We start from the raw sequence: 23,513 nt of genomic DNA, 5'->3' as shown, positions 1-23,513 counted from the left end.
TTTTCAAATCTGGATGCCTAAAACGAAACTCCTAAATAGAAGTGACCTGAGATTCTGAGCAGCTGCAGTTCCTATCGACTTTTGTGAGAGCTCTACACCTCAGAAAATAAAACCAATTTATTCAGAAGCCTAGCTTTAGGCACAAAGTATGTAGTCAGTTTTTTAAATAAAGTTCCTATACAATAGAGTCCCCGTATCTCCTCCCCATCCCCAACATTTCAGCACAATATATTTTAAGGCAGTTTTGTTTAAATTGTCTTTTTTGTTCCTAATGTAGCTCAGACATATTGTGTAAATTAGCCATTAGTCCATACTATGGATGGATATGGTACCATTAGGAAATCACTTGACATGTATTGTTTTAGTGTACCCTTTATTCCAATTTATAGAAGATACCTTTTAAAAAATAATTTGACACACCCATAAAAGAGAATCCTAGTTGTTTGGATATGTTTAATACAGGCAGTAGATTGAGGTAAATTGAGAAAATGAAATCCGCGAGCCTCAATGGATCCTTTTAAGAAGAAACAAGTATACAGTTAAACTATAAGAAAAGGAATACTTGTGGCACCTTAGAGACTAACCAATTTGAGCATAAACTTTCATGAGCTACAGCTCACTTCATCGGAAGCTCAAATAAATTGGTTAGTCTCTAAGGTGCCACAAGTACTCCTTTTCTTTTTGCGAATACAGACTAATACGGCTGTTACTCTGAAACCAGTTAAACTATAGGAGCTCTGCTCAGTAAAGAGACAGCTCCCAGGGATTGGACAGATACATATTCAATGCAGTTACTAATCTAAATTCAGTTCTACAGCCCTGCCCCCATGACCAATCAGAAAAGTGCTCCTTTAAGGCTCTTTAGGGTATTTTCCTATTTTACCTGGATCCCATTAATATAGGACAGTCCCATGAAAGGTTTTCTGATTGAAATCAGTTGTGTTCCAGATCACTCCATTGAGATCACCAGTAATGAGCAGTGGAGTTCACACACCAGTCAACATCAGTTTCACTTATAACAATGGCCCACCTTGCCACTTAGCATTTCCATTCTAATCATAAGGCAGATTACTGGGCTACTGTTTTTTAAAATCACTCATACCTTAACTCTGAGTACTATTTTCTCTTAAAGGTTTCAGACTCTCATCAGGATAGTTCCCCCATGTGAGCTTTTTGCTCATGAAAGCACAAGCTTGAATGCTCAGTTTACATACTGGGCCCTCCCTGAAATGTTTCCCCTCCCCCGCCATTATCTAGACCTACTGTTTCCCTCAACCGATACCCTGGAAGAAAGCATTTGCTTTAATTTCTCACCCACCTTCAGTAACACATTCCAAATAGCTGTAATATAAGAAATAGATAAACATAATCCAATCTATTTTGTTTAATGTTGTACAAAAAAAACTGGCGACTATTACAATGAAAAGTGATTAAAACACTGAATCACATTTGACATCCCACTATCTACACAGTTGAGATTCACTTTGCTATTCAGACAATAGAAAGTTTAGCAGTTTTCAGGAAAAAAAAAAAATCCTTGCATCACATGTATTCTTCCCTCTACATCTTAAAGCTGTGCTCACAGAGACGGCTTCTTCTACCACACTCTTCAGGTATATGGGAATTCAGTTGTAAATAAAATTGAATCTAAAATAAAAAAACAGTTATACCATGCAAGAGATTTATTTTCATCACTAATATGTAGAAGGCAATATTTTATTTCTGAGCTAAACAAACTCACATCTGACAGAAAGCAAAGATGAGATTTCCAGTCAAGAAGTATTTGTACCTCAGCCAGTAACTGTCAACACCAGGTAGACCCTAACCTCAGCTTTACATACAAGTATAGTAAGAGATCCAATCCTATAGAACTAATTCTTCTTGAACCTTCAAAATCGGCTTTTCTCTGACAGAGAAGCTATGAGAGTTTTGTTTCCATGGGGGGGGGGGGCAGGAGGGGGAGTCTTATAGTGTGGAAGAAAATTGCTATTGGACAAATACTGCATATGTCCGGTGTAAGGTTTGAACAAGAAGCTTCACACAAGAGTTATAAACTCTTAAAACTGAAGTTTGCAGAGTGAACACAGAAACCATTATGCAAGAAATAGCAAATCTTCTTTGTACTGCATCAAGTATGTATTGATCTTAATTTTCAGATGTCCTTGCTTTTAACAACTGCTTAGAAACCCAAGTTTAGAGATTTGGGACTTCAGCTCTCATTAAGCTATTGCAAGAGTAGTGATTAACAGTAATACAACCTGTGCCTGCTTAAAGATCAGCATTTTGTTAGTTTCTTGGAAGAGACTTCCTTTGTGGTCTTTACATAGGAAAAGTGAAAATTACACCAACAGTTGCAAAGGCTGAGAGCAGATAAATTGGGAGATAAAAATAAAGAGTAAGAATGGTACAAGCCTTTTAGGATGGTACCAGTTCTGATATCTCAAAGGTTTTTCCATGCAACCGGGTGGACGTGACTGGTAAAGAATGGAACCTCTTTTACTGACAGTTGACAAATTACACTGTGGGTTGCATGGCAAGTTACTTGAGTAGATGCTCAACACCACCACAGGTGACACGAAGAGTAAGATCAGTGAACTCAAGCCTGATGAGGTACAAACTATTTTCAGTAAAGGAGAAAGCTAAGGAATGCATATTTCTTATCTGAATGGCAGTGATGCACCTCAAATATATTATAAAAATGCTGAGAAATTTATTAGTCAGCATAGTAGCTGCTTATACAGTGAATCTGCAGCATACTATACCTGCTCAAAAGCTGAGGAAGGCTGGAAATGATAGGTCCATATCCTGGGGCATTGTCATACAGCTCAAACAACGGTGCAGCTACCAACTTGTAATTTTTTGGGACCGCAAACAAAGCTAAAAATGAATCCAAGTTAGTATTAACAATGGAAAAGTTGTTTCAAACAATTTCAAACTATGGTTTCACTGAGGGTCCCTCCCCCCTTTAAATACAAAATCACTTCACTGACATCCAGAACTACAGTGTTCCAATGGACTTATTTTACACAGTTAGAGGTGGAGCTCTAATGCTGGGATTTTGTACATAGGCACTCCTATCCCACCTGTTATCCTGGCAAAGGATCCCAGTTTATGAGGACTAAAAATCAGGGTGGATTTTTAAAAAACAAAACAAAACACAACCTCAAGAAAATTGGATATTTTTACTCAAACATTTTAAATATTGGTTTTATTTAAATTATATATAAAAATCCTATTTAAAATTTAATTTGAAATTGACAATCTGTGTCAGTGGAAGATTGAAAGATTATCTCTTTCACCCACAGATATTGGTTCAATAGAAGATATTACCTCACCCACTTTGTCAGCCTATGTTGTGGCCTAAAAAGTTACTATAATCTATTAAAATAATTTAGATTAAATACAAAAAAACCTAAACAGTACATGCTTGCTAGCAAGTTTTAAAGAACTAGTCTGACTACATTTTAATTATTTTTGCATTCGGGGCATGAGATCCTTTATTTCTCCCATCCCATTCTCTTTAGCAGAACGCTTATGAAACTTTGTTTATGGACCTTGCTTTACAGATGACAAGCCTGTTTTCATTAAGATCAATTTAACACCACATTTGTTTTCAATATGAAATGTGTAATTATTGTCTCAGTAGTTGCACACACAAAACTAAAACATGGATTAGAACCTCTGTCTACAAATGCTTACCCTTTTCCTGCAGCTGAACCAAGAAGAGCTTTTTGTGCTCTTTAGGTTTTGTAATGTGAGCGGGAATATATGGATACTGAGGGGGAAAAAAAGTTTAATTAGTTTGTACAGCACTCTGAAAGTACACAGTGATCTGTAAGTGCTTCTTAAAGAATCAGGAATGAATCACAGAGAAGGACAATCACACATATGACGAAAAGGAACTACCTCAGCTACAACTTTATTCACCTTTTTTAAAACTATATTATAAAACATTACGAAAGACACTGAGCCCCCACAGTTAAATTTTCAAAGTCTAGAAAACATTGGCAGTCTCAAAATGAGATCACCATATGAAACTAGGAAACAGGTAAGAACAATCCAGGACAGCAAGAGAAACTGAACCACAGTGCCAAGCACGTTATCGTCACTAAACAATTAAAAATAAAGTTTAAAGGGAGATGATATTCTTTAAAGGACACCACATTCTGGAAAAATAAAGCCCCAACTGTAGTCGCAGCAAAAGGAATAAAGTGCAGCCAGCAAAAAGGAATAAATCTTGAAGCAAACAAAAAAACCCAACAAAAGAAACCTGACATGCCATGGCTGCCCAAATAAGTTGATTAGTATATGGACTCAGTTTTTTGCAGAAACATACCTTGCTAATTATTTTTTAATCATCAAATTTATGCAGGGATGGACACTCACCTGTGGAGGTTCAAAGTTTGGTCTCCACCAGTTACCAATGCAGTCATCAATCACCCAGTCTTGCTGAACTCCATCCTGACGTCCCAGTATCTGTCAAAATCCAGTTGCAGTCAAAAAACTTCTACATGTTCCATTGCTAGTACTCTTAGGAACCAGATACTTGAAGCATTAAGGGATGCTGTAATAAGGGTTTAATGCAATTCAGAGCCAAGCTAAAGTAGTCTTATATTAGCGTTAGAATACTTGTGTACTAACCAATATATTGATAGATATATGGTCCTCATGTTCCAGACAAAGTATAAAACTAGGCCTAACTACATTTCTCAGAGAGGGATTTTGCACACTCCCGAGAGATGCAGCTATGCTGATGTAACTTTTCAGTGTAGATCAGCCTTTACAAACATTTTTGAAAATATGGTTCACAAATGCAATTGAGTGTAATTGACCCCAAGAGCTAGAATATAAAGCCATTTAAATCAGAACTCGCAGGAGTTGTCTAAGTAATGTGTTCTCCCTGGTGTATAAATTAAGCATCTAGTTCAGGATACCAGAGGACAACTGAATTGGATGCAGTCATCCACAATGAGGCCCTGATCATTGACTGGGTCTGACTATCACCGCCGTATCTGAGCAACATAATCGGATGTATTTATCCTCACAGTACCCCTGTGAAGTAAAGATGTGTTAACCACATTTTACAGATGGGAAACTGAGGCACGGGGAGGCTAAGGAGAGACCTGTCTAAGGTTGTGCCAGGTCACAGAGGAAAGTCTGCAGTGAACAGGGAATTGAACCCCGGTTCCTCAAGTCCTAGTCTAGTACCCTAAGCACTGGACAACTCTGCTTCTCTCTGGCAGAGACGGATTGCAGTTTTCTCAGGCCCTGGGCCAGGAGCAAGTGGAAGCCCCCTGCTCCACCAGCCCAGCTTCTGCCGGGGACAGGGCTTCCCCGCTCCACCCGCCACTCCAGCCAGGGACAGGGTCACAGCACGAGGATTTGCCCCACTCCCCTCTGGGAGTGCCAAGTGGTTGGAGTGAGGCAAGCCCATGCACCTAGACACGCTCCCCCAGGAGCGCCAAGCGGGCAGAGCAGGTCAGGGTGCCAGGGAGCCCATTTTTCTGGGGACCCCCAATTGGCTGGTGCCCCTGGGCATAGGACCTGTTGCCCAGTGGCTAATCCACCACTGCTCTCTGGCACTATCATAATACAAATATATGAATGAAGTAGTATATCATACTATATGAACTACCAGAAAGAAGTTAGTTGGGAATCACTGAAGCACTCAAAAGGCTAGGAATGGCAAAAAGGCTATTTATAATGTTTTGGCTAAAAAACATTCAAGAATTATTCAACATTCAATTGCATTTGGAGATCAATTGTAACAAGAAAAGAAAAATGAAGACAATATACCTCTGTCATTAAACGTTTGAGTCCTTCTACCTCATCTTCTCCTGGATTGAGTTCACCACCTGGTCTGTGAAAAATTAATGATGAGAACTAATGTTATATCTTTTATTTTATTTACAGATATATTCACAGGTAAGTTTAAGGGAGTCTCAGTTCTTCAGTTTTAGGAATTTACAAACTTACTTGCAAGCTCTTAACAGAAGAAATAGCCAAAAGAATCTGAACTTTCAAATTTCACCTTACTGGATTTATTACAACTTCAAAACTAAATAGGGTAGCATTTTTGAGTCGATCACCTCCAATTAGTTTTTTCATGGCAACAATGACTTATTTTCAGTAAAACGTGATAAACAACAACATGCTCTGTTCCTACTAGGACTTTTCAAAAGGACACAGTTCAGCTACAAAATTTAACAGAAATGGCCTAATGATTTGAGAAAAATGGGAAAAGGGTAGGTTTGAGCTGTAGGCATCGCGCCTGCATTTGTTTTAACCCAACCCCCCCCCCCCCCCAAAAAAACCAAAAAAAAAACCACACACCACACTTGTAGGAGTGCACAAAAACTAGAAGGTAAGCTACTGTGGGCTGATAATCTGCTCTGGTCTGGTGGTCCGGATAACCCATCAGGTCTTTCCCACCTCTAATTCAGAATTGTGTGAAATTTACAAGAATTCATCTACTTTCTCTTTCCATATCAAGGAAACAGGATAATCTATAAGCAGCTATATGTTTAAAATTCAGCCTCAATGACTTAAGATGTTAACGGAGTGTGTTTATACATGATTTATCTTCATCATGTCCCTTCATTCAGGGACAATAATAATTACTGGTGATGAATTCTAAAAACATCTCCTCTTGATAATGTGTACTACAACGAAGACTAGAAGTCAGCACACTTAATAGCACCTCATCATCAATTTTCTGCAGGAGAGAGATGATTCAGAATGTTTCCCTGTATAAACATTTGCAACAGCTGGATTTCACACTTCAATCCATGCTCCATTAGCACAGCTGAGCAGCTTGTGCACTTGCTGTACAACTAATCTGGTATTTGGTAATGCTTTGTGATTCTACTAAATGTTACTGTAATGTCAAGTTCCAACAATACACACTTACAGTTTGAAGAACGTTGTACCTAGCTGCAACAGTAACACATGGGGCAGCCTATGCTCGTGAACAATCAGAACACCCTCTACAGTCCGCCTCATTCCAATCTTGTCAAATTCTTCCCTCATGCGCTGAAACCGGGCTGCCACTGAACTGTCCTTCTCATAAAGGGGTTCCTTCGTGCCAAATGTATAATTTGTAAGTGGATACCTGGGGGGGAAGGAGGGGGTAAAAAAAAAAAAACCACATATTACTATGTCATGAAGACTAATCCAGATCTCACATGCACAAGTGCACAGTACTTTATCTTGACGGTCAGCTACTGTTGTTGTACAGTTAGCGATCACTGATTTCAAAATATTTATGATTTAGGCTCCACTTATGTGAGAGACTGTCCCTCTGCCACCACAAGAGTTAACTGCTGGGTCACACTCAGTAACTGGTCCTGGGTTTGAAGCTTTCTGCAAATGGCAGTAAGAGACTCAGGTAAAGAGCCCATACCTCTGTGACCAACTGAATCTCTGAAACCAACTGCCTGAGTTAGGAGAGAGCTTAAACTTGTGGTTTAAAAATCTGTTTAACAGACTTTTGAACACTCATTCTAATAACAGGGAATGGGTTTGTTAATTAGCAGGGGACATTCCATTATATTTTGTTGATTTGTACTTGATTTTATTGATCTGTGGTATGCAGGTGCTTTGATGAAATATGCCAATATACATTTATAAATAAGTCACAGTTCAATTTAATGACTATTAGAGTAATTACAAACATTCAACTTGAAATCTGTCTTTTTTAGGTTCTTTTTTTCTACAACCTTAATCTTAGATACAGCTTCCCAAATTCATTGCTACTTTGGAATTCCCTCCACCCCAGCCCCCCTCCCCTGCACAGAAACCACAAAGGCTAGCCCTCTGAATACCAAAGCCTGCTCTCATGCATACTGCTATTCTATAAGCATCTCTAGTTTTAGAAGCTCTTAATGAACATCCTCTCAAATCCATGTCCCTTGTTTCTGATCACTGGTGTCTTCATTATCCACTTTACCATTCTCTTGCATTTTCTCCTCTTTATCTGTAGCTTTAGGATTTCATCACTACTTTCTTCTTACACTTAATTTATTCCAAAATCTTAAATTCCAATTCAGTCTCTAAAATAAGATTATATTTGCCATACAGCAATGCTGTCCACTTTATAAATGTGTCAAATTCTTTAACCTGGGTCCAAAAAAAAAAAAAAAATCCACCTGTACTGATAACACAAATTCCAAAGAATCAGAACTTCCTGTTGATTTTTTTTCCCTCCAGAAAGAAACCCTGTATATTAACATTTTCACTTTTTAAAATGAGCCATCCCTTTGGGCTGTAAGAATAAACTCAACTATATAAAAAGTGATGCATAACTGTCTTTTTGAGTGTTTAATTGTTTACGGTTGAGTATTACATTTGTTATTTGCTGTTACTGCAACTTCACAAATCTACCTATCAAAGAAGAAAGCACCAGAATGTGCTGTCCATTGTAAAGGAAAGATTGCTTCAGGAGATGGCCCACTAAGGCAGTTACACAAAGAAAATATTTTTATTGCACATTAGCACATACATCTTTGATACTCGGTGTAAACCATGTTGCATCCTGCAGCTCCCAGTAGTCCAGATATTACATATTTTTACTGTACAGTCAGCAAACACTAAACAGTGAACATACGTGGGGCACAAACGTCTATGTCCCATACTCAAGCTCAGATACTACAGTGGCAGATGCAATACAAAAACCTAAGAAGAACAGATGTGCAGGGCTCCCAAAGTAACATGCTCTTAAATTTCACTAGATCTACACCTCCAGCCTCTCCTCAGAGACTGAAAGTCTCCTCCAGACCACGAGCCTGCAAAGAGGCCTCCCCAGTTACCCAGCGAGTTCAGCCCTCCCCAGCGTGCGCGGATGGGGTTAGGAGGGAGCTCCTCCCTGCGGGTCGGGGGTGCCCCCAGGCGGGAGGTGAGGCTGAGGTACAAGCAGGGGGATGGGAAGGAAGGGTTGGTGGCTTTCTCCAGCGTCAGCAGCGCCCGGGGACTGAGGGGGATTTTCTCCCTCCCCCGGGAGCTGGGGCGGGTCTCTCCCAGAGAGACAAGGGAGGGGGGTGCAGGGAGGGCCGGGGCCCGAGGCTGGCCGGGGCCTCCCCCACCCCAGGGCCGGGCACTCACAGGTTGATGGTCCGCTCCAGCGTGAGCGGCTTGGTCTGCTGGATGTATTTGTTGCCGAACTGGTTCACCCCGCGGGGCCAGCCGGTCTGCGAGCGGTTGGGCGGCACCACGGACATGGTAGCGGGCGGGGCTGGGTCACTGCTGCTCAGCGGCGGGAGCAGCGTCCACCATTAACATCCCCGCCAGGCCTCACACACACCGCCAGTGGCTGCGCCGGAACCGCCTGCCCGCGCGCCGGAAAGGGGAACCATAGAGACGAAGGCACAGAGCGCCAGGACCATAGAGCGCGGCTACGGCTCCTCTTCCGCCGCCCGCCTTTCTAGCCGCTCATCCCGCTCCCGCCGCAGGATCCTTCAGCGTCCCTATTGGCTGATGTAGCCTTGCCCTCCCCCACCCCCAGGCCTATCAGAGCTTTGCCCTGCCCTTCCCGGCTCAGGCCGATTGGTTCCGGTGGCTGCGCGAGGGATGACGGGAGTTGTAGGCGCCGCCTCGGGCTTGCTGTAGCCCCGCGGGCCGGGCGACGCTTTCCCCATGAGTGGGCCGCGGCGCGGGCCGCGGGCCCGGGACCCCTCCCCGGGGGAGCCGGGCAAGAAGCGGGACAAACGGGAAGTGCGCGGGGAGTTCTCGGCGGCCATCAGGGAGCCGGCGCTGAAGGAGAAGGCGGGGGCCGCCTGGGGCTGCAGGGAGCCGCTCAACCACGGTACCGAGACCCGGGGAGCCGCGCCGGGCCGCGCCGCGCCGCTCTCTCCTGCCCGGGGCGGGAGCCGGGCCCCCGCTGGCTGGGGAGCCCGGGCAAGGGCTGGCCCGGGGGCGCCACGACCCTAGCGCCAGGGCCGAGCGGGGGGCTGGGCTTTGTCCTGCTGCGCGGAGCGTCCCGGGCTTCACCGTGTCTTATTTACCGTCCTAGAGGCCATCGCGGTGGATCCTGTTCCCTTCTGTCACTGCGTGATCCCCAACTTCCTCCAGTGCCCGGGCTTCCTGGACGGGCTGCAGACGGAGCTCCTGGACCTGGATTTCCACGAGAAGTGCAACGATTTGTACAAGTTCAAACAGGTGCTTCTCCGGGACAGGACCAACCTTCTGCGTCTTCATCCGAATGGCGCAAATCTGACACGGCGGCACACACCTCTGGCAGCGACGCTGTGCATTTCCCTGGCCCCTCTGTCGGCGCCTCTTTAAGGGCTCACAAACGTGAGCTAAGCCCATTAAGATGCTCCCGCAGAATGTGCGGGTGCCGCCATTTAACAGCTGGCAGCGCTGAGGCCTGGAAATGATAAGCCAGACGACAGGCTACCGCAAGTATTTTCAAACGCTGCCACTGACTGTTGAAGCGGCTAGGAGTCCTGTGGCACCTTATATAAGCTTGTATAAGGTGCCACAGGACTCTTTGCCGCTTTTATAGATCCAGAATAACAGGGCTGCCCCTCAGATGCTGACTGTTGAGTGGCTCTAAATTAGGCTTCTAAAACGAGGTACTTGTTTTCAAAAGTGCTGAGAACACGCAGCTCTTACTGACTTTAATTGAAGTCTGGGGTGTTCATCATCTCTGAAAATCAGAACCAAGCAGTTTTGAGTTAGGCACCCAAAACCAGCGGCTGCTTTTGGAAAACCTGGCTATATCTATCTAACACATCTAGGCTTGGAAGGATTAGATTTTTATCAGTAAATTTCTGTTTCACCATACACAAAAAAACAACAAAAATATTTCCATCAATAATAATAATAGAAATTTACAGATAGGCAAAGTAAGAAAAATGCTGCTTGACAACTTATTAGAGTTTGACTTAAAGATATTTACTTGGTATATTTTGACAAGTGACACTGACAACTTGTGTTTTAATTATTATAAAGCTTTAACTTTTTGAATATCAGTGTCTACTGTCATTAAATAATTATTGTCCAACCCCCTTCAGTTTCCTGCAGTTGTGAAAATTCAAATGAATAAACACGGGGGTAAAAATCCTTAAATCCCATAATTTTGCACAACTGTGCAATAAAAAAAAATCTTAAAAATATTAATATTATCTGTTGAAATTATTTTTTTAAAATTTGAATTCTGCCATGCCCACATATGTGCTGTGATTGTCTTTGTGGTCTGTAGGGGATCTCAAGTTAATGGAAAAGCTGGGAGTGAAACCCCTTAAGGCCTATGTCCCAGTCTCATGTGACCAGGCTCCCTCCTATTGCACTCTGAAGTTTGTAATCTGTAAAGTCTAAGGAAGACCATTCTTCTTGGGGTTGTTTATGTGCTGTGTTGCTTGTCTGTACCCATATGAACATGAAATAGTATTTACTGATGAGTTCTGCAGAATTAGAGCTGCAGACTGACTACAGGAGAATGCAGGTTTAAACCTAAATACTAGACAGTAGTAGTCCTTTTCTGGTTTCTTCACCCCAGACCTCTGAAAATTGACTGTCGCTCCATCTCTGTCACCTGAATGAGAAATTCCTATGTCTACGTCCTGTACAATGCTGAACATAGAGGTTCTTTGGAGGTCTGGTAGCTCTAGCATACAGATACTCTCCTCCCAAGTGCAGACACTTCCTTGGCATGTTAGTGACTCAACCTTGCTACACAGTCTTGGACCAGTGTCATGAGACCTTTAACTTGTATTGGTGATGGTGGCACTGTGCCTAATAACTTTTGGGTTACTTAATTCCACTTTTGCCTGCAATGGCCCTCTGCCCTCCATTCTGCACTCCTGTTCCCAGAATAGTCGCAGAAAAGTTACACTGATGATGGTCCTAGAAATATTTATTTTAAGTACTGTCCTTAGTTATTATTTCAACTGTGACTTAGAGCAGAGTCTAAATGAAATAATTGTTCTTATTTTCCATGCATGTCTGTAGTCTGATGATCTGAAGAAGAGAAAAGAGCCTCACATCTCAGCATTAAGGTAAAGTAGCTCCTGTAAATCACGGCAAATGATCAGGCACCCTTTTCTAGAGGTCTAAAAGGAACATGGCCAGAAAATGAAAATCATTTTGTGAAAAATTTGTGAAAAACCCTGTTTCAGGGTTGTTGAAAATGGACTCTCTTTCATAAATGTTTCATGATTATTTTTTCTGATTTTTTTTTTTTTTTTTTAGTAGATTGGGACAGTTTTTTAAAAACACTATTGCTAGAATTTTTTGTTTACCAAAAATAGTTTTTGGTAAAAAAAATTTCTATAACTATTTTTATAAAGTTTACAGTAAACATTTCAGGAAAAAATACCAGAAAAAGGCACATTTGATAATATTGCATAATCTTTTTTTAAAAAAAATTTTGTGAGCTTCTCATTAAAAGCCTGATATAGCCTACCTGATGCATCTTTTTGTTTGGTTTGGTTTTTCTTGTTAAATCTAACATCGTCTCTTAACGAAAACCCCATTTATCACCAAACTGTGTGTCTCGTTAACTCAAGCTGTATAAGATATGCTTTACTGTTTTGGGGGAGGAGGGAAGAAATTGCATAGATTCCCCCATCCACCTAGTTCTAATGATCATCTCAGTTTCCTCCTTGATTGCTTCCCCATTAGCATTTCAATCCTCTCATCCTCCTTTCCCCCAAAACCCTTCTTTATTTTTAGCACTGTAAAATTGCTGTGTAGAAGTCTGAAACTTTCATCTCTTTCCTTACTGACTAAATCCATTCTCACTGCTTTGTTGCTTTAAATGTTTCTCAGCAGCATAGGGGCTGCACTCCCGGATGTTTGTTGTAGGGTTGCCCATGAAAGCAAGACTCCGGGCAGGAATTATACATCTTTAACCGTTGGCATTTACAAATAGTTGCAATAAGTTGAATATAGTTCACGACAATGCACTCAGTGCTGCAGCACCTCAGCATTAAAGGTTTCCTAGGCTGAGGGGCTACATGTCCCATTTGCTGTGTGCTTGTCTTCTCAGGAAAGTTCTGTTTGAAGAGTTCCGGGAGTGGCTGTCTGCAGTTACACAGGTGGAGCTGGAACCAACCATTGACCTGTCCTGTGCTAAGTATGAGTATACAGGTAAGTGAGCAGGGTGCCTTCTCCTCTGAGGGGAAGGAGAGCATTACATTGCCATAGGGGGCCCCAGTTTCAAAGCTCCCTGGCAACTCCTGCTCCTCGAAGCTGTCCTCCAGCAAAGCAAAGATTCAGGCAGGAAGCAAGTCGTGGCCAGAAAATGGAAGAAGTGATATACCTGAATATTTTTGCTATTAATAGTTTAAACAGGCCCAGTGAACTCAGGAGCTCCCCCACATCCCTGCCGCCCCTCTCTGAAGAAATCCAGTGTTTGTGACCAGTCCAATGGCCCCAGGATGGCTGGGATTCAAATTCTGGAAGTTAAGGTTTTCCTGGTGTTTGTCATTAATACCTTTATCTTGTCTTGTCATGTGGGTCCCCTTGCTGGCCCAGGACTGAGTGAGTTACAGACACCAGCCTCCCCCTGGAAGTGGTTCTCCTGATTGAGTGAGATCGATGGAGTGGAGAGAAGGAAGCTTGCACCGGTACCGCCCATGCTGTCCTGGCTGAGTAGACCTTCAGTCACAAGCACTGTCAGGACAGCGTTTCTTGCCAGCAGGGAACTCGCTCGAAGTGCATTTTGATGCAACTGTGGCTTTAAGAGACAGTGTTTGAATCATGCGGGAAAGCTGAGCAATTTCCTCTCACTGAGCAGTAGCAGCAGCTGCAAGAGGAGAGGAGGGTAGCAGGAGGGCCCTGTAGTTACACACTTTGATGGACTAGTTCAGCTGATGTAATTGTAATGGAGTCCAGAGGAAATTACATCTACAAGGTCTGTGAATCAGATGGGCTTGTGGCCAGATGAGGATGCAGCTCCAGGGAAGGGGATGGATTTTGCTTTCAAAGGTGCAGGGATGGGGAATGGTCACTGAAATGAATGAATTCTGCAAACCCTGTGCAAGCATGCTAAAGCTTGTGATTGCAGACACCCTGCTATGCCATGACGATGAGCTGGAAGGACGGAGAATTGCCTTCATCCTGTACCTGGTTCCGCCATGGGAGAAGAGCGATGGGGGCACTCTGGACCTGTACAGCACCGATGGTAGGATTGTGGTCCCTTGGCTGTGTATGTCTGAGGATGTCAGTTATAGGGACAAATTTGGAACACTCACACTTTGCTTTTGTGTGTCTTCATAGCAGCCACTATTAAGACAGGGTAGGCTGAGGAGAAGCAGCTTCGTTCAGTTGAAGGCTGGTGAATTGCTGTGATGTGTATGTCTCAGAGTGAGACAGGTGGAAGCTGTCACTGCGGATTGTGCTACTGGGTAATGGCTCAGTTAGGACTAGCTTTGGGGGATGAAGCAGATGGGGGGGTCATTAAGTTTACAGATGAAGAGGGCAACCTTTTGTTTCTGACTCATAGCTGCAGAGGGAGGTGAGGGTGGCAGGATGGGGGTGATGCTAGTAGCCACACTTCTGCCCAGTACCCTCTGTGAACTGGACTGTTCAGTGACTGAGATCCAGGCAGGAGGAGATGCCCACCCTGGTGGGCATTTAGGCCTCCCAGGCCAGCTTCCTACTCTGGAACTCCCTCCTATGTGGCCTACAGGACTTACCAGTCCCAAGTGGTTCTGGAACTAGCATAAAGGGGTTTGTGGGGGGCGGGGGGGATTTCATGTCTGACTGTAAAGAGCACGTATGGTCTTTTCTTGCTCAGGCCACTTTCAGCCGCAGCAGGTCGTCAAGTCATTAGTCCCTTCATGGAATTCCCTGGCCTTCTTCGAAGTGTCTCCTGTCTCTTTCCACCAGGCAAGGAGCTGCTCTTCTTTCTTCAACCAAGTGTGATTGCTGTAAGCATTCATTGGATGTATTGTGGTAGCACCCTAAGGGGCCCCAACCAGAATGGCAGCCCCATTGTGCTAGGTGCTGTACAGCCACAGAGCAGGACAAGGGCTTCAGATCAAGCTCTGAGTAACATCCTGGCTCCAGTGTCCGCCATCATGGTCTTTCTGTGTGTTCTAAATAAAAGTACCTCACGGAACCCTGAGAATACCATGGGGCGGGACGCGCAGCAGCAAGGAGTCAGCGGGGAAACAGCACTGAGAATGTGTTAACATAGGCCAGCCGTGAGCTCAGCTATATGGCTTAGGGGTTTATTTAAGATACAAGTGAGATGATAAACAGAAAGCCCTACTGGTCATTCCCCAAGCTGTTATCAGTTGGCAACTTGTTGTAGGCATGGAAAGCCATGTGAATTCATAGCTTAGCCTTGTGACTGCCTCCTGCTAACTGATATTTAGTCCTGTGTTTAGCAACATTCAAAGTCCTGCATTCAGCCTTTGACACTGTTAATATAGGCTTTAAAAAGTCAGCTGACTGTATTGGGAGTGCTTTTGCCAAAGGCTCCCAGAGTTCATCACTTATCCCCCTAGAGTACTTGCAGTCATTGAATCTCTTCATTTGACCCTTTCATTGATTAATCTAAGTGTCTTTGTGTTGCCATTAGATGACTAAGTGAGGGTCAGCATGATACAAACCCCTCACAGCAGAAGTCAGCAAAAATCCCTTTTCTCAAACATCCAGCAAGGAGCATTTTGCTGTTACTTCCAAACACATCTCTGAATCTTGGTCCAGGCTTCCCTTTTTTTCATAGTTTGGATGTGAGCACCTTCTAGCACAGCTGTGACCTACCACACTTTGTTTTCTATCAAATGGTTTTGGGAGTTGTTGCCACCACCCCAAATTACTCAAAGCCCCCTAGGACACTATATATCCTGAAATGTGGAATTAACGCCTTTAGTTAATTTCACCCTGAGTACATTGCGATGACTAGCACTTGTCAAATTTTGCACTAATCAGTCGTCTCATCACAATACAGAAGCCCCTGACTTCCAGTGACCAGTCTGAAATTCACCCCAGTGCAGGGAGCCAGCATAAAGTCTATTAAATGCCTGGGTCTTTTGCTTTAAGGTAAAAATAAACATATGTAAATTAATGTATGGCTATTGCTCGTGGACTGTGACTACTTCCCATAGTACCTGTCCTGGGCATCCTTTTTTGTGTTTCCTCGATAGCCACATCAAAGCTGAGTTTTGCAGATCATGGTAAATAGTAATCCAGCAAACCAAGTAGCAAAAAATGTACCCCATAGTTTTTGTTGGCTCCTGCTCTGCCCCAGGGGCGTAGCGGTTCTAAAGATAGTTCAGGGGTTAAGGCTCTGGACTGGGCCACAGGAGATCAGGGTTCAATTCATGGCCCTGCTACAGACTTGAGCAAGACGCTTAATCTTACTTCATTTCCCCTATCTAAACTGCAGACAATAATCCTTTCTGTCTCCAAAGAGTGTAAACTCTTTGGGGACAGGGACTTCTCTTCCTAAGTGCATGTACAGCACCTAGCACAATGACGCTTTGAGCTCAGTTGGGGCCGTTAGGAATGCCATAATACACACATACTAGATACTACTCGTAATGCAGTCCTCACCTTTTCATTCCAGGTGTCTGAAGTTCTGACAGAAGGGAAGTGCCGGTTGTCTGTGAGTGGTTGGTTTCATGGCCCACCAGTGGCCAGGCCTCTCCGCTACATTGAATCCCTCTTGCCCCGGAGTCCACATATCCCATACGATGTAAGCAAAAAAAGCATAGATCTGCTCGCCCCCCACCCAGCCTCCATCGTGTCTGTGGCATACTTATGCTTAGAAGGCACACAGTTGAGGCAGTGGGCTCCTTGAATTTTACAACTCCCCCTTTTTCTCACTGTTGTTTGCAGCAATCTCTTGGATGCTTAAAACTGAATCTTGTTAACTTCCCCCTCTCCCTCATCCATTCATTGGCTTTGAGATCAAGTATGAAAAGTGCAAGGTTGTATTAGTAGTGACTGGTTTGGGGAGAGAGGGTAGGTCTAGTGAGAGCCTTGTATAAGGAATTCTGTGCCCATTGCAAATGGCTGCAGTACTGCTGGGAGTGCAGCAAATGCCGTGGGCAGTAAGCGGATGGTCCAGCCCTACACCGTTGTGGTGGGGGGGGGGGGGAAGACCCATTATCTGTGTAATCTCAAATCCAGCATTCAAATCAAGATGTTTCTATTTCAGCATGAAATCTTGTACGAGTGGATCAACCCAGTTTACTTGGACATGGATTCCCAAGCCCAGATCCAGGAGGAATTTGAGGAGCGATCAGAGCTTCTCCTGAAGAACTTCCTTAAGGTGGGTCCAGGATGATGTGCTGTGTGTGGGCTTGTTCCCCAGGTTGGGGTGCTGGTTGGGCATTGTGTGGAACACAAACTGGTGGTGAATGCGGTGGGTCATTTGTGCAGCTCAGAAGCTGAGATCCAGCTGGTCTTCCTCCTCTCTTAGTGGCTTCAGGCAGGAATGGAGGAACTGTGGCTGCAACCACCCCACCCCACCCGATTTATCCTGTTGAAGTTATATAGACTGTAGCCCCTCTTCTGCACAGGGACACCCCGACTGAACCACAAACGCTGCTCCAACTCCTCGTGTTCCCTTCTCTCGTCTCTGCTCTGCCTCCTGTCCCCTAGCCCTGTTTTTGGTGGAATCCCTACCCTGAGTCCTTGTGTCATATAGGCTAGTCTCCGGGCCAGGAAGCACTGGGAACGGGGGGACGGGTTGCTGCACCACTTGTGAAATATATGACCAGTAGAGGCTACGCTCTGTGACTTGGCTTCCCTACAGAGGCTGTGGGTCCTGGGTCTGATTCACCTTGCCTGGCCCTTTATGCAGTCACATATACCTGTGTAAAGTGGGGAATGCTCTCACCTGTGTGAGGGCAGAGGATGCTAATCTAGTAGCATTTCATGCCCGTTCTGCACAGGTGTAATTGATAATACAAGCTGCAGGGTAGTGGAGGATCACAATCACCATCCCAACCCTCTGATTCATCTAGCCCCTGCTGGGCTGCGTGGGACAAAGGCAGGTCATAGAACTAAAGCCGGATGCCTCGCACAACAGCACTGAGCAGCTACTCCTAATGCAACAGGAAAGCGTGTGGAGCAGCCGTGTGTTAAAGGGTTCTTCCATGTGTTTGGCTCCTAGGGGGAGAAATTTCAGCTTGTGTGTGAAGCTCTGCAAAAAGACAACATCACATGGAGCAGCCGAGGGCCACCCAATAAAAGGTAGTGTTGAGTCCTGCTGGTTAACTCCGTCAGCCATGTTCTGCCAGGGAGATGCCTAGCAGGTATTCTCCTTAGTCTGAATGCTGGATCCTTACCAGCTATCTGCTCATCACATCCCCACTCTCCTTCAGATGTTACGAGAAGGCTGAGGAGGGGAGCCTTCCGGATGTCCTAAGGAAGTGCCTGGAGTTCTTCCGCTCCGAGGCCTTGTTCTTGCTGCTCTCCAACTTCACAGGCCTAAAGCTGCACTTCCTGGCTTCCTCTGATGAGGATGAGGAGGGAGAAGAAGAAAAGGCTGCAGATTGCACTGGACACAGCTCTTCCAAACCCAAGCAAGGAGAAACCAGTCAAAAGGCCAACGGCGATGGTGACCAAGTAGATCAGCCTGAAAGTGACCCCCAAACCAAAGAAAGTGATACAAAGAACAGTAAGTAAAGCCAGCAGGGCTGGAGTTAAAAGAACTGGAATGGAAACCTTGTTCCCATTGCCTTCACAGAGGCCAGGATTTCACCCCAAGGCTACAGTTAGTTTAAGAGTGGCCTCTGATTTTTGACAGGTTTCAGCGTAGCAGCCGTGTTAGTCTGTATTCGCAAAAAGAAAAGGAGTACTTGTGGCACCTTAGAGACTAACCAATTTATTTGAGCATAAGCTTTCGTGAGCTACAGCTCACTTCATCGGATGCAACTGATTTTGAGTGGCCACCTTAAGCCTGATTTCCGAGAGGTGCTGAGTACCCACAGCTCTCATTGACTTCGTTTGAAATGGTGATGCTCAGCACCTGTATAAATCAGGCTCAAGGTGTCTGAAATTGGACACCTAAAATCAGTGACTGCTTCTGAAAGGGTGTGGCCTGAGTTAATGACTTTCTGCAGGTTACACATGTAGTAAGTGACCTCATCAAGTTGAAATCTAGTCAAACTGTTTAAAAAGAGTTAAGTAGCTTCAAGAACCACACCTGTCCTGAACCCTTTGCCAATTGTAATGTGGTTTTACACCCACATTTTCCTATTCTCTTACAAGTATTTTTCTTCTGTGAAAGACCCTGTTGCACCCTAAATTACCTAAGATTCCTGGTGGGCACAGGTGGTGATGGAAATCAGTTTCCTCCCTTTTACCCTCCTACCCCATAGCCTCCACTACTTCTGTTCCTCCCCTTCTGTGTTTTTTAACCACTCCCATTCATTATGGCTGTTGTGAAACATTGTGATTGACTGAGGGAGAAAGAGGCTATGGGGTATAGGGGGGAGAGAGTGCGAATGGTAAACGGAACTGTGGGGCTGCCAAACCCTGAGAATAGAAGGTCTCTCCACATCCTGAGGGATCCCAAAGCACTTTCCACAACTTGATCTGCACATCCCTGAGATGGCTGAGTACATCAGTGCAGGGAGGGGAGTTTGGGGCAACACCCTATTCCTGTTGAAGCGCCTAGGAGCTTGGGTGTCCATGCAGAGCACAGAGGATGCTGGTTTTAAAGTTTCGAGCTGTAAGTCCCACAGACAGGAAACCCACCTGGAGCTCTTCCATTTTTCAGAGGCTGGTAAGAGCCTTGCTGGACTCCATAACCTGCCTGTGTTTATCACATGGCAGCTCCCGGCCCCCTCAAACATGGCACACACAAGGCACATGCCTGCTGGGAATGAAATTGATGTGACCATGGCCTTTTCCTCTCCTCATGCTCCCACTGGGGCTGCCGGACCCAAATTTATCTGCTTTAAAGTGGAGGTATTTCAGAGGCTAAATAAAGATGCAGAGCTTGTTTGCCTGCCTTCTCCTTTGGGGTGGTAGATGTTAGCTGTTGTGCAGCTGCTGTATCCTCCCGAGCTGGTTAGACTCTTGCTTTCCTCCCCTAGGCTCAAGTGTCCCCATGTGCATGGGGGAGCTGAGGCACTGGACAAACGGCCACTACACTCTAGTCCATGACACCCAAATGACAGAGTTTGCCCTGGACCTGCTGTTCTTCTGTGGCTGTGAAGGTATGTGGGGGGAGATCCAAGCCTTCCCTTTCCTTGCTGCCAAGGGGAAAGAAAGGGGACTTTTGTTGGAAATCATCTGGCCTCATCTGTTAAATTTTCAGCGGTTTTGAAGCCACCAAACCTTTCATACTGTTCTCTAAATAGAAGGCTCCTTCCTACTTTTCTCCCAGTTCTCAGTGATGTCACCTGGTGTCCCGGCTAATAATCATTCGCAGCAGGATTGGGATTGCTGACGTAGGCCAGTCCCACAGTAGTTGGCTCTGTACTGCCATGCAGTAGCGCTAGGTTACTTCCCAATGGATTCTCTGACTCCCTGGGCCGGGCCAGGCCAGGGCACTTCGCCAGCCCTCTGGGGAAACAAGACCTGTCTTGCAGTATAAGCCATCCAGCTGAGTAGGGGGAGTTTCTGATGGGAATCCTCACTCCAAGCATGGGGCTGTGGGATGAGATCACCCACAGGAGAGTGGAGGGGCTGTTCCCTTGGTGACATTTCATGTGACACTATCACTAAATTCATGTGTAGATTTTTTTTTTTTTTAAAAAGACATAATACTGAAGCCTGCATTTTTCCAAAGTAACGAGTGAATTTGAGGGGTGGGAGATTATCTGCAGGTCTAGCTAGTCAGGCACGAGCTCATCACTTTTGAAAACTTAAGCCTAAATGGTCAGCAGTATTTTTGCATCTTGGCCAGCTGCTAGCAGCCCTGGGAATGCACAAGCCAGAGTCAACATGAGCATGCTGCGGGGACCACCAGGCGTATCCTATTCAATCACCTAGTTACAGGGAGGTGTCTGTTCCACGGATGTGAAACCCAGGGAGGGTCTAGCCTCTTCTTCCAGGTTGGTAGTAATCCCCTGGGTATGTGGGGACCTGGTGGGTAGTGAGGTGTATTGATTCAAGCCGATGTCTCTGAATGACAACACTGGCCATAGGTAACTGGAGGCAGTATGGTACCCAAGAATTTTGGAGAGCAGGGTGGAGATGCTACTGATCTAGGTGGGTGAGTGGGAGTACTAGAGAGTGCTGAGCTTTCTAAGTCTCTCTCTCTCCTATTTCACCTGTTCAGATTGGGATGCAGAGTATGGTGGCTTTACATCCTACATTGCCAAGGGTGAAGATGAAGAGGTAAGTAGCATGGTGTGTTCAACTCGTAAGCCCTGGCCAGCAGACCGTTCCTTGGTGCATAGAGCTAGAGCAGCACTGAGGTTGCTCTAACCTACACGGGGGATGGGAGAACATAGCAGCAGTTCCAGGATTGGGGAGCAATGAAATGCTCCCCATCTTGGCTGTAGCCCATGATTATTGTGCACAGCTGGGCCCAAAATGTCTGTCTGTAAAAACTGCACTTGCCATCTCTTCTGAGGGTTGCTTGTCTTAGTCCCAGCCCTGAAGAGCTTAGATTCTATCTTTACCTTTGTTTCTGTACAGCGCCTAACGCAACAGGGTTCCAGTCCTGTGTGAGACCCCTGGGTGCTTCCATAACAACAATGGTAATATTGTGTCCGTGCTAGGCCCCTTTTAGATGAGGCAAATGACAATTGTCTAATAAAGAACCTAAGCTGATGGGTCTTAATATGCAGTGGGCTATGTTGTTTATTCTCAGGCTTATGCTGGAGTCATGCCATTGGTGGCAGTATTCAGCATAGAAGTTCATGATATTCTCCAGCTATCTGCTGTAATGTACCTTATTTTGGTGATGGTTCCCTGATGTGAATAAGATCTTGAAATTGTTTTTGTGAAAATAACTCCTGCTTCCCCCTCCAAAAACACCAAAACAAGATCTCTCTTGTCTGTTCTAGCTGCTGACGGTGAATCCAGAGAACAACTGCTTGGCCTTGGTTTACAGAGACAAAGAGACTTTGAAATTTGTGAAGTATGTTAACCATCGTAGCTTGGAGCATCCGAAAAAACATCAGAGCAGAGCTGGATTCTGGGACTTCTCTTTTGTCTACTATGAGTGACAGCACTGGGCATGGCCATCTTCTGAGAGGGAATGGCTTAGTGATACAGTAATGGGTTTTGAATAGTCTCCCGGACTGTCTTCTTAGTGGGTGCACCTGTAATGCATGGATCGGCTGGTGCCATTTGATGAGCCTAGATTTGATTTAGGCAGAGAGCTAACTTCACCTGACTGCATCCGAGCTGTCATGCTGGTGCTGAAGTCTAAGTGAGTCTTTGCTAGGTTTTTTAATAACAAATGGAAGCACTATTCTGCTGTCCCATCTTAACTCTTACTCGCTCTCACATTCTGGTGCTGCTCCACCAGAGGGAGTCTTACTTGGATCCGTAACACTCAACTCTTGAATAGCTGCTTTTCATAGCCTTCCAGCCCAGCTCTCCTGAAGAGCCCTGCAATGAATTTACATTGTGTCATGATGCACATTGAGACTTCGTGTAAGCCCAAATTGGTGACTGCTATGAGCACTGCACAGATTTGTAGTCCAAAGCCTTCAACTGGTCATCAAGAACGAATCAGGCTTTGTTCCAAACCAGGGCTTCCTGACTTCCCTGATCTGCAAGCCATATCTCTTCTGGGGCCTGATTGTTCCCTCTGCACTGAGAAATGGTGCATGCAAAGCATGCTGCCACATAATTAGCTATATTGTCTAGGAGGTGGTGGGTAAAGGAGAGAAGCTTGTGAAAATGTCTCCCAAAAACATGGGTTCCCCTCCCCCCAATGAAAAAAGTGAAACCTTGTATATCTGGGAAGGGATGAGGGGGAGCCTTCAGCCTCAGTCTACTTGTACTGATACAAAGAACAAACCCCTAGGGTTTTGGTGGGCAGGGAAAGGGTAGTGGGAGGACATAAGCAGGAGTTAAAATCATGTGTGCTGGTGGGGAAAAAATGTAGTGAAGGGCCTATCCACCCTCCTTGTCTCTTGGACAAATATAATAGGTGCGGTTGCCATCCCCAGTATGTCTTCTCACTGTCACCCTTCAAGCTGTGGCCTAATTCTAGCTGGGCAGTGGTATGGTCTCCATCACTCTAGTAGCTGAATACCTAATTTTGCATTCTGAGCAGCTTGTTCCATCTATGCCACCCCAGCCCGCTGGGTAGGCTAGTTAGGACACTGGTTGCTCAGCCATGACAGGAGCAGTACGTGCTTTTAAAATAACATCTTAAATGCAGATTGGCGTGACCTGCTGCCCCCACGCTAGGTGCAGTTCTGACTTTGCTAGGAGCGCCACATTGCTGAAGCGGTGAGGCGTTATCGGCCCGCTAACTGGTGCTGTCACACAACATGTGCTGGCTCTCCGGAAGAAACAGTCTGGCTGAGTTCTGTATCGTTGACTCGCTACTACTTTGCACACACCAGGGCTGAGCTTATTTTGCATTGCCTAGAAGGTGTTTTGCACCTTCAGTAGTAACTGACTTACACACATGT

The 23,513-nt window shown here is 45.0% G+C and overlaps 2 protein-coding genes across 2 annotated transcripts; one reads left to right on the top strand and one right to left on the bottom strand.

Annotated features, from left to right (window-relative positions):
- Nucleotides 1-1,369: 1,369 nt before the first annotated feature.
- On the bottom strand, nucleotides 1,370-9,337 carry NUDT21 (nudix hydrolase 21). Its single transcript, XM_084644821.1, has 7 exons — nucleotides 9,100-9,337; nucleotides 6,911-7,111; nucleotides 5,797-5,860; nucleotides 4,387-4,476; nucleotides 3,700-3,775; nucleotides 2,763-2,877; nucleotides 1,370-1,647 (listed from the first exon to the last, which is right to left on the bottom strand). Exons 1-7 carry the CDS (start codon nucleotides 9,213-9,215, stop codon nucleotides 1,626-1,628), a joined length of 684 nt encoding a protein of 227 aa, XP_084500947.1. The 5' UTR covers nucleotides 9,216-9,337; the 3' UTR covers nucleotides 1,370-1,625.
- A 232-nt stretch (nucleotides 9,338-9,569) lies between these two features.
- On the top strand, nucleotides 9,570-22,336 carry OGFOD1 (2-oxoglutarate and iron dependent oxygenase domain containing 1). Its single transcript, XM_084644820.1, has 13 exons — nucleotides 9,570-9,799; nucleotides 10,007-10,152; nucleotides 11,950-11,996; nucleotides 12,989-13,089; nucleotides 14,009-14,125; nucleotides 14,741-14,832; nucleotides 16,520-16,648; nucleotides 17,114-17,227; nucleotides 18,074-18,153; nucleotides 18,285-18,580; nucleotides 20,004-20,126; nucleotides 21,194-21,252; nucleotides 21,927-22,336. Exons 1-13 carry the CDS (start codon nucleotides 9,631-9,633, stop codon nucleotides 22,086-22,088), a joined length of 1,635 nt encoding a protein of 544 aa, XP_084500946.1. The 5' UTR covers nucleotides 9,570-9,630; the 3' UTR covers nucleotides 22,089-22,336.
- The last annotated feature ends 1,177 nt before the right edge of the window (nucleotides 22,337-23,513 follow it).

This window comes from Lepidochelys olivacea (assembly GCF_965140295.1).
Source record: "Lepidochelys olivacea isolate rLepOli2 genome assembly, chromosome: 12".
NCBI lineage: Eukaryota > Metazoa > Chordata > Testudines > Cheloniidae > Lepidochelys > Lepidochelys olivacea.
The sequence above is the reverse complement of the archived record's forward strand: the minus strand, read 5'-3'. Positions and strand labels throughout refer to the sequence as shown.

Excerpts from the sequence above, each read along its gene's own strand:
- NUDT21 (XM_084644821.1), bottom strand. The coding sequence starts at position 9,215 with ATGTCCGTGGTGCCGCCCAACCGCTCGCAGACCGGCTGGCCCCGCGGG. Across the intron at positions 5,861-6,910 it reads GGTACAACGTTCTTCAAACT|ACCAGGTGGTGAACTCAATC; the intron begins GTAAGTGTGTAT and ends AATTTTTCACAG. Across the intron at positions 2,878-3,699 it reads GGTTCAGCTGCAGGAAAAGG|CTTTGTTTGCGGTCCCAAAA; the intron begins GTAAGCATTTGT and ends ATTCATTTTTAG.
- OGFOD1 (XM_084644820.1), top strand. The coding sequence starts at position 9,631 with ATGAGTGGGCCGCGGCGCGGGCCGCGGGCCCGGGACCCCTCCCCGGGG. Across the intron at positions 17,228-18,073 it reads TCCTGAAGAACTTCCTTAAG|GGGGAGAAATTTCAGCTTGT; the intron begins GTGGGTCCAGGA and ends TTTGGCTCCTAG. Across the intron at positions 18,581-20,003 it reads AGAAAGTGATACAAAGAACA|GCTCAAGTGTCCCCATGTGC; the intron begins GTAAGTAAAGCC and ends TTCCTCCCCTAG.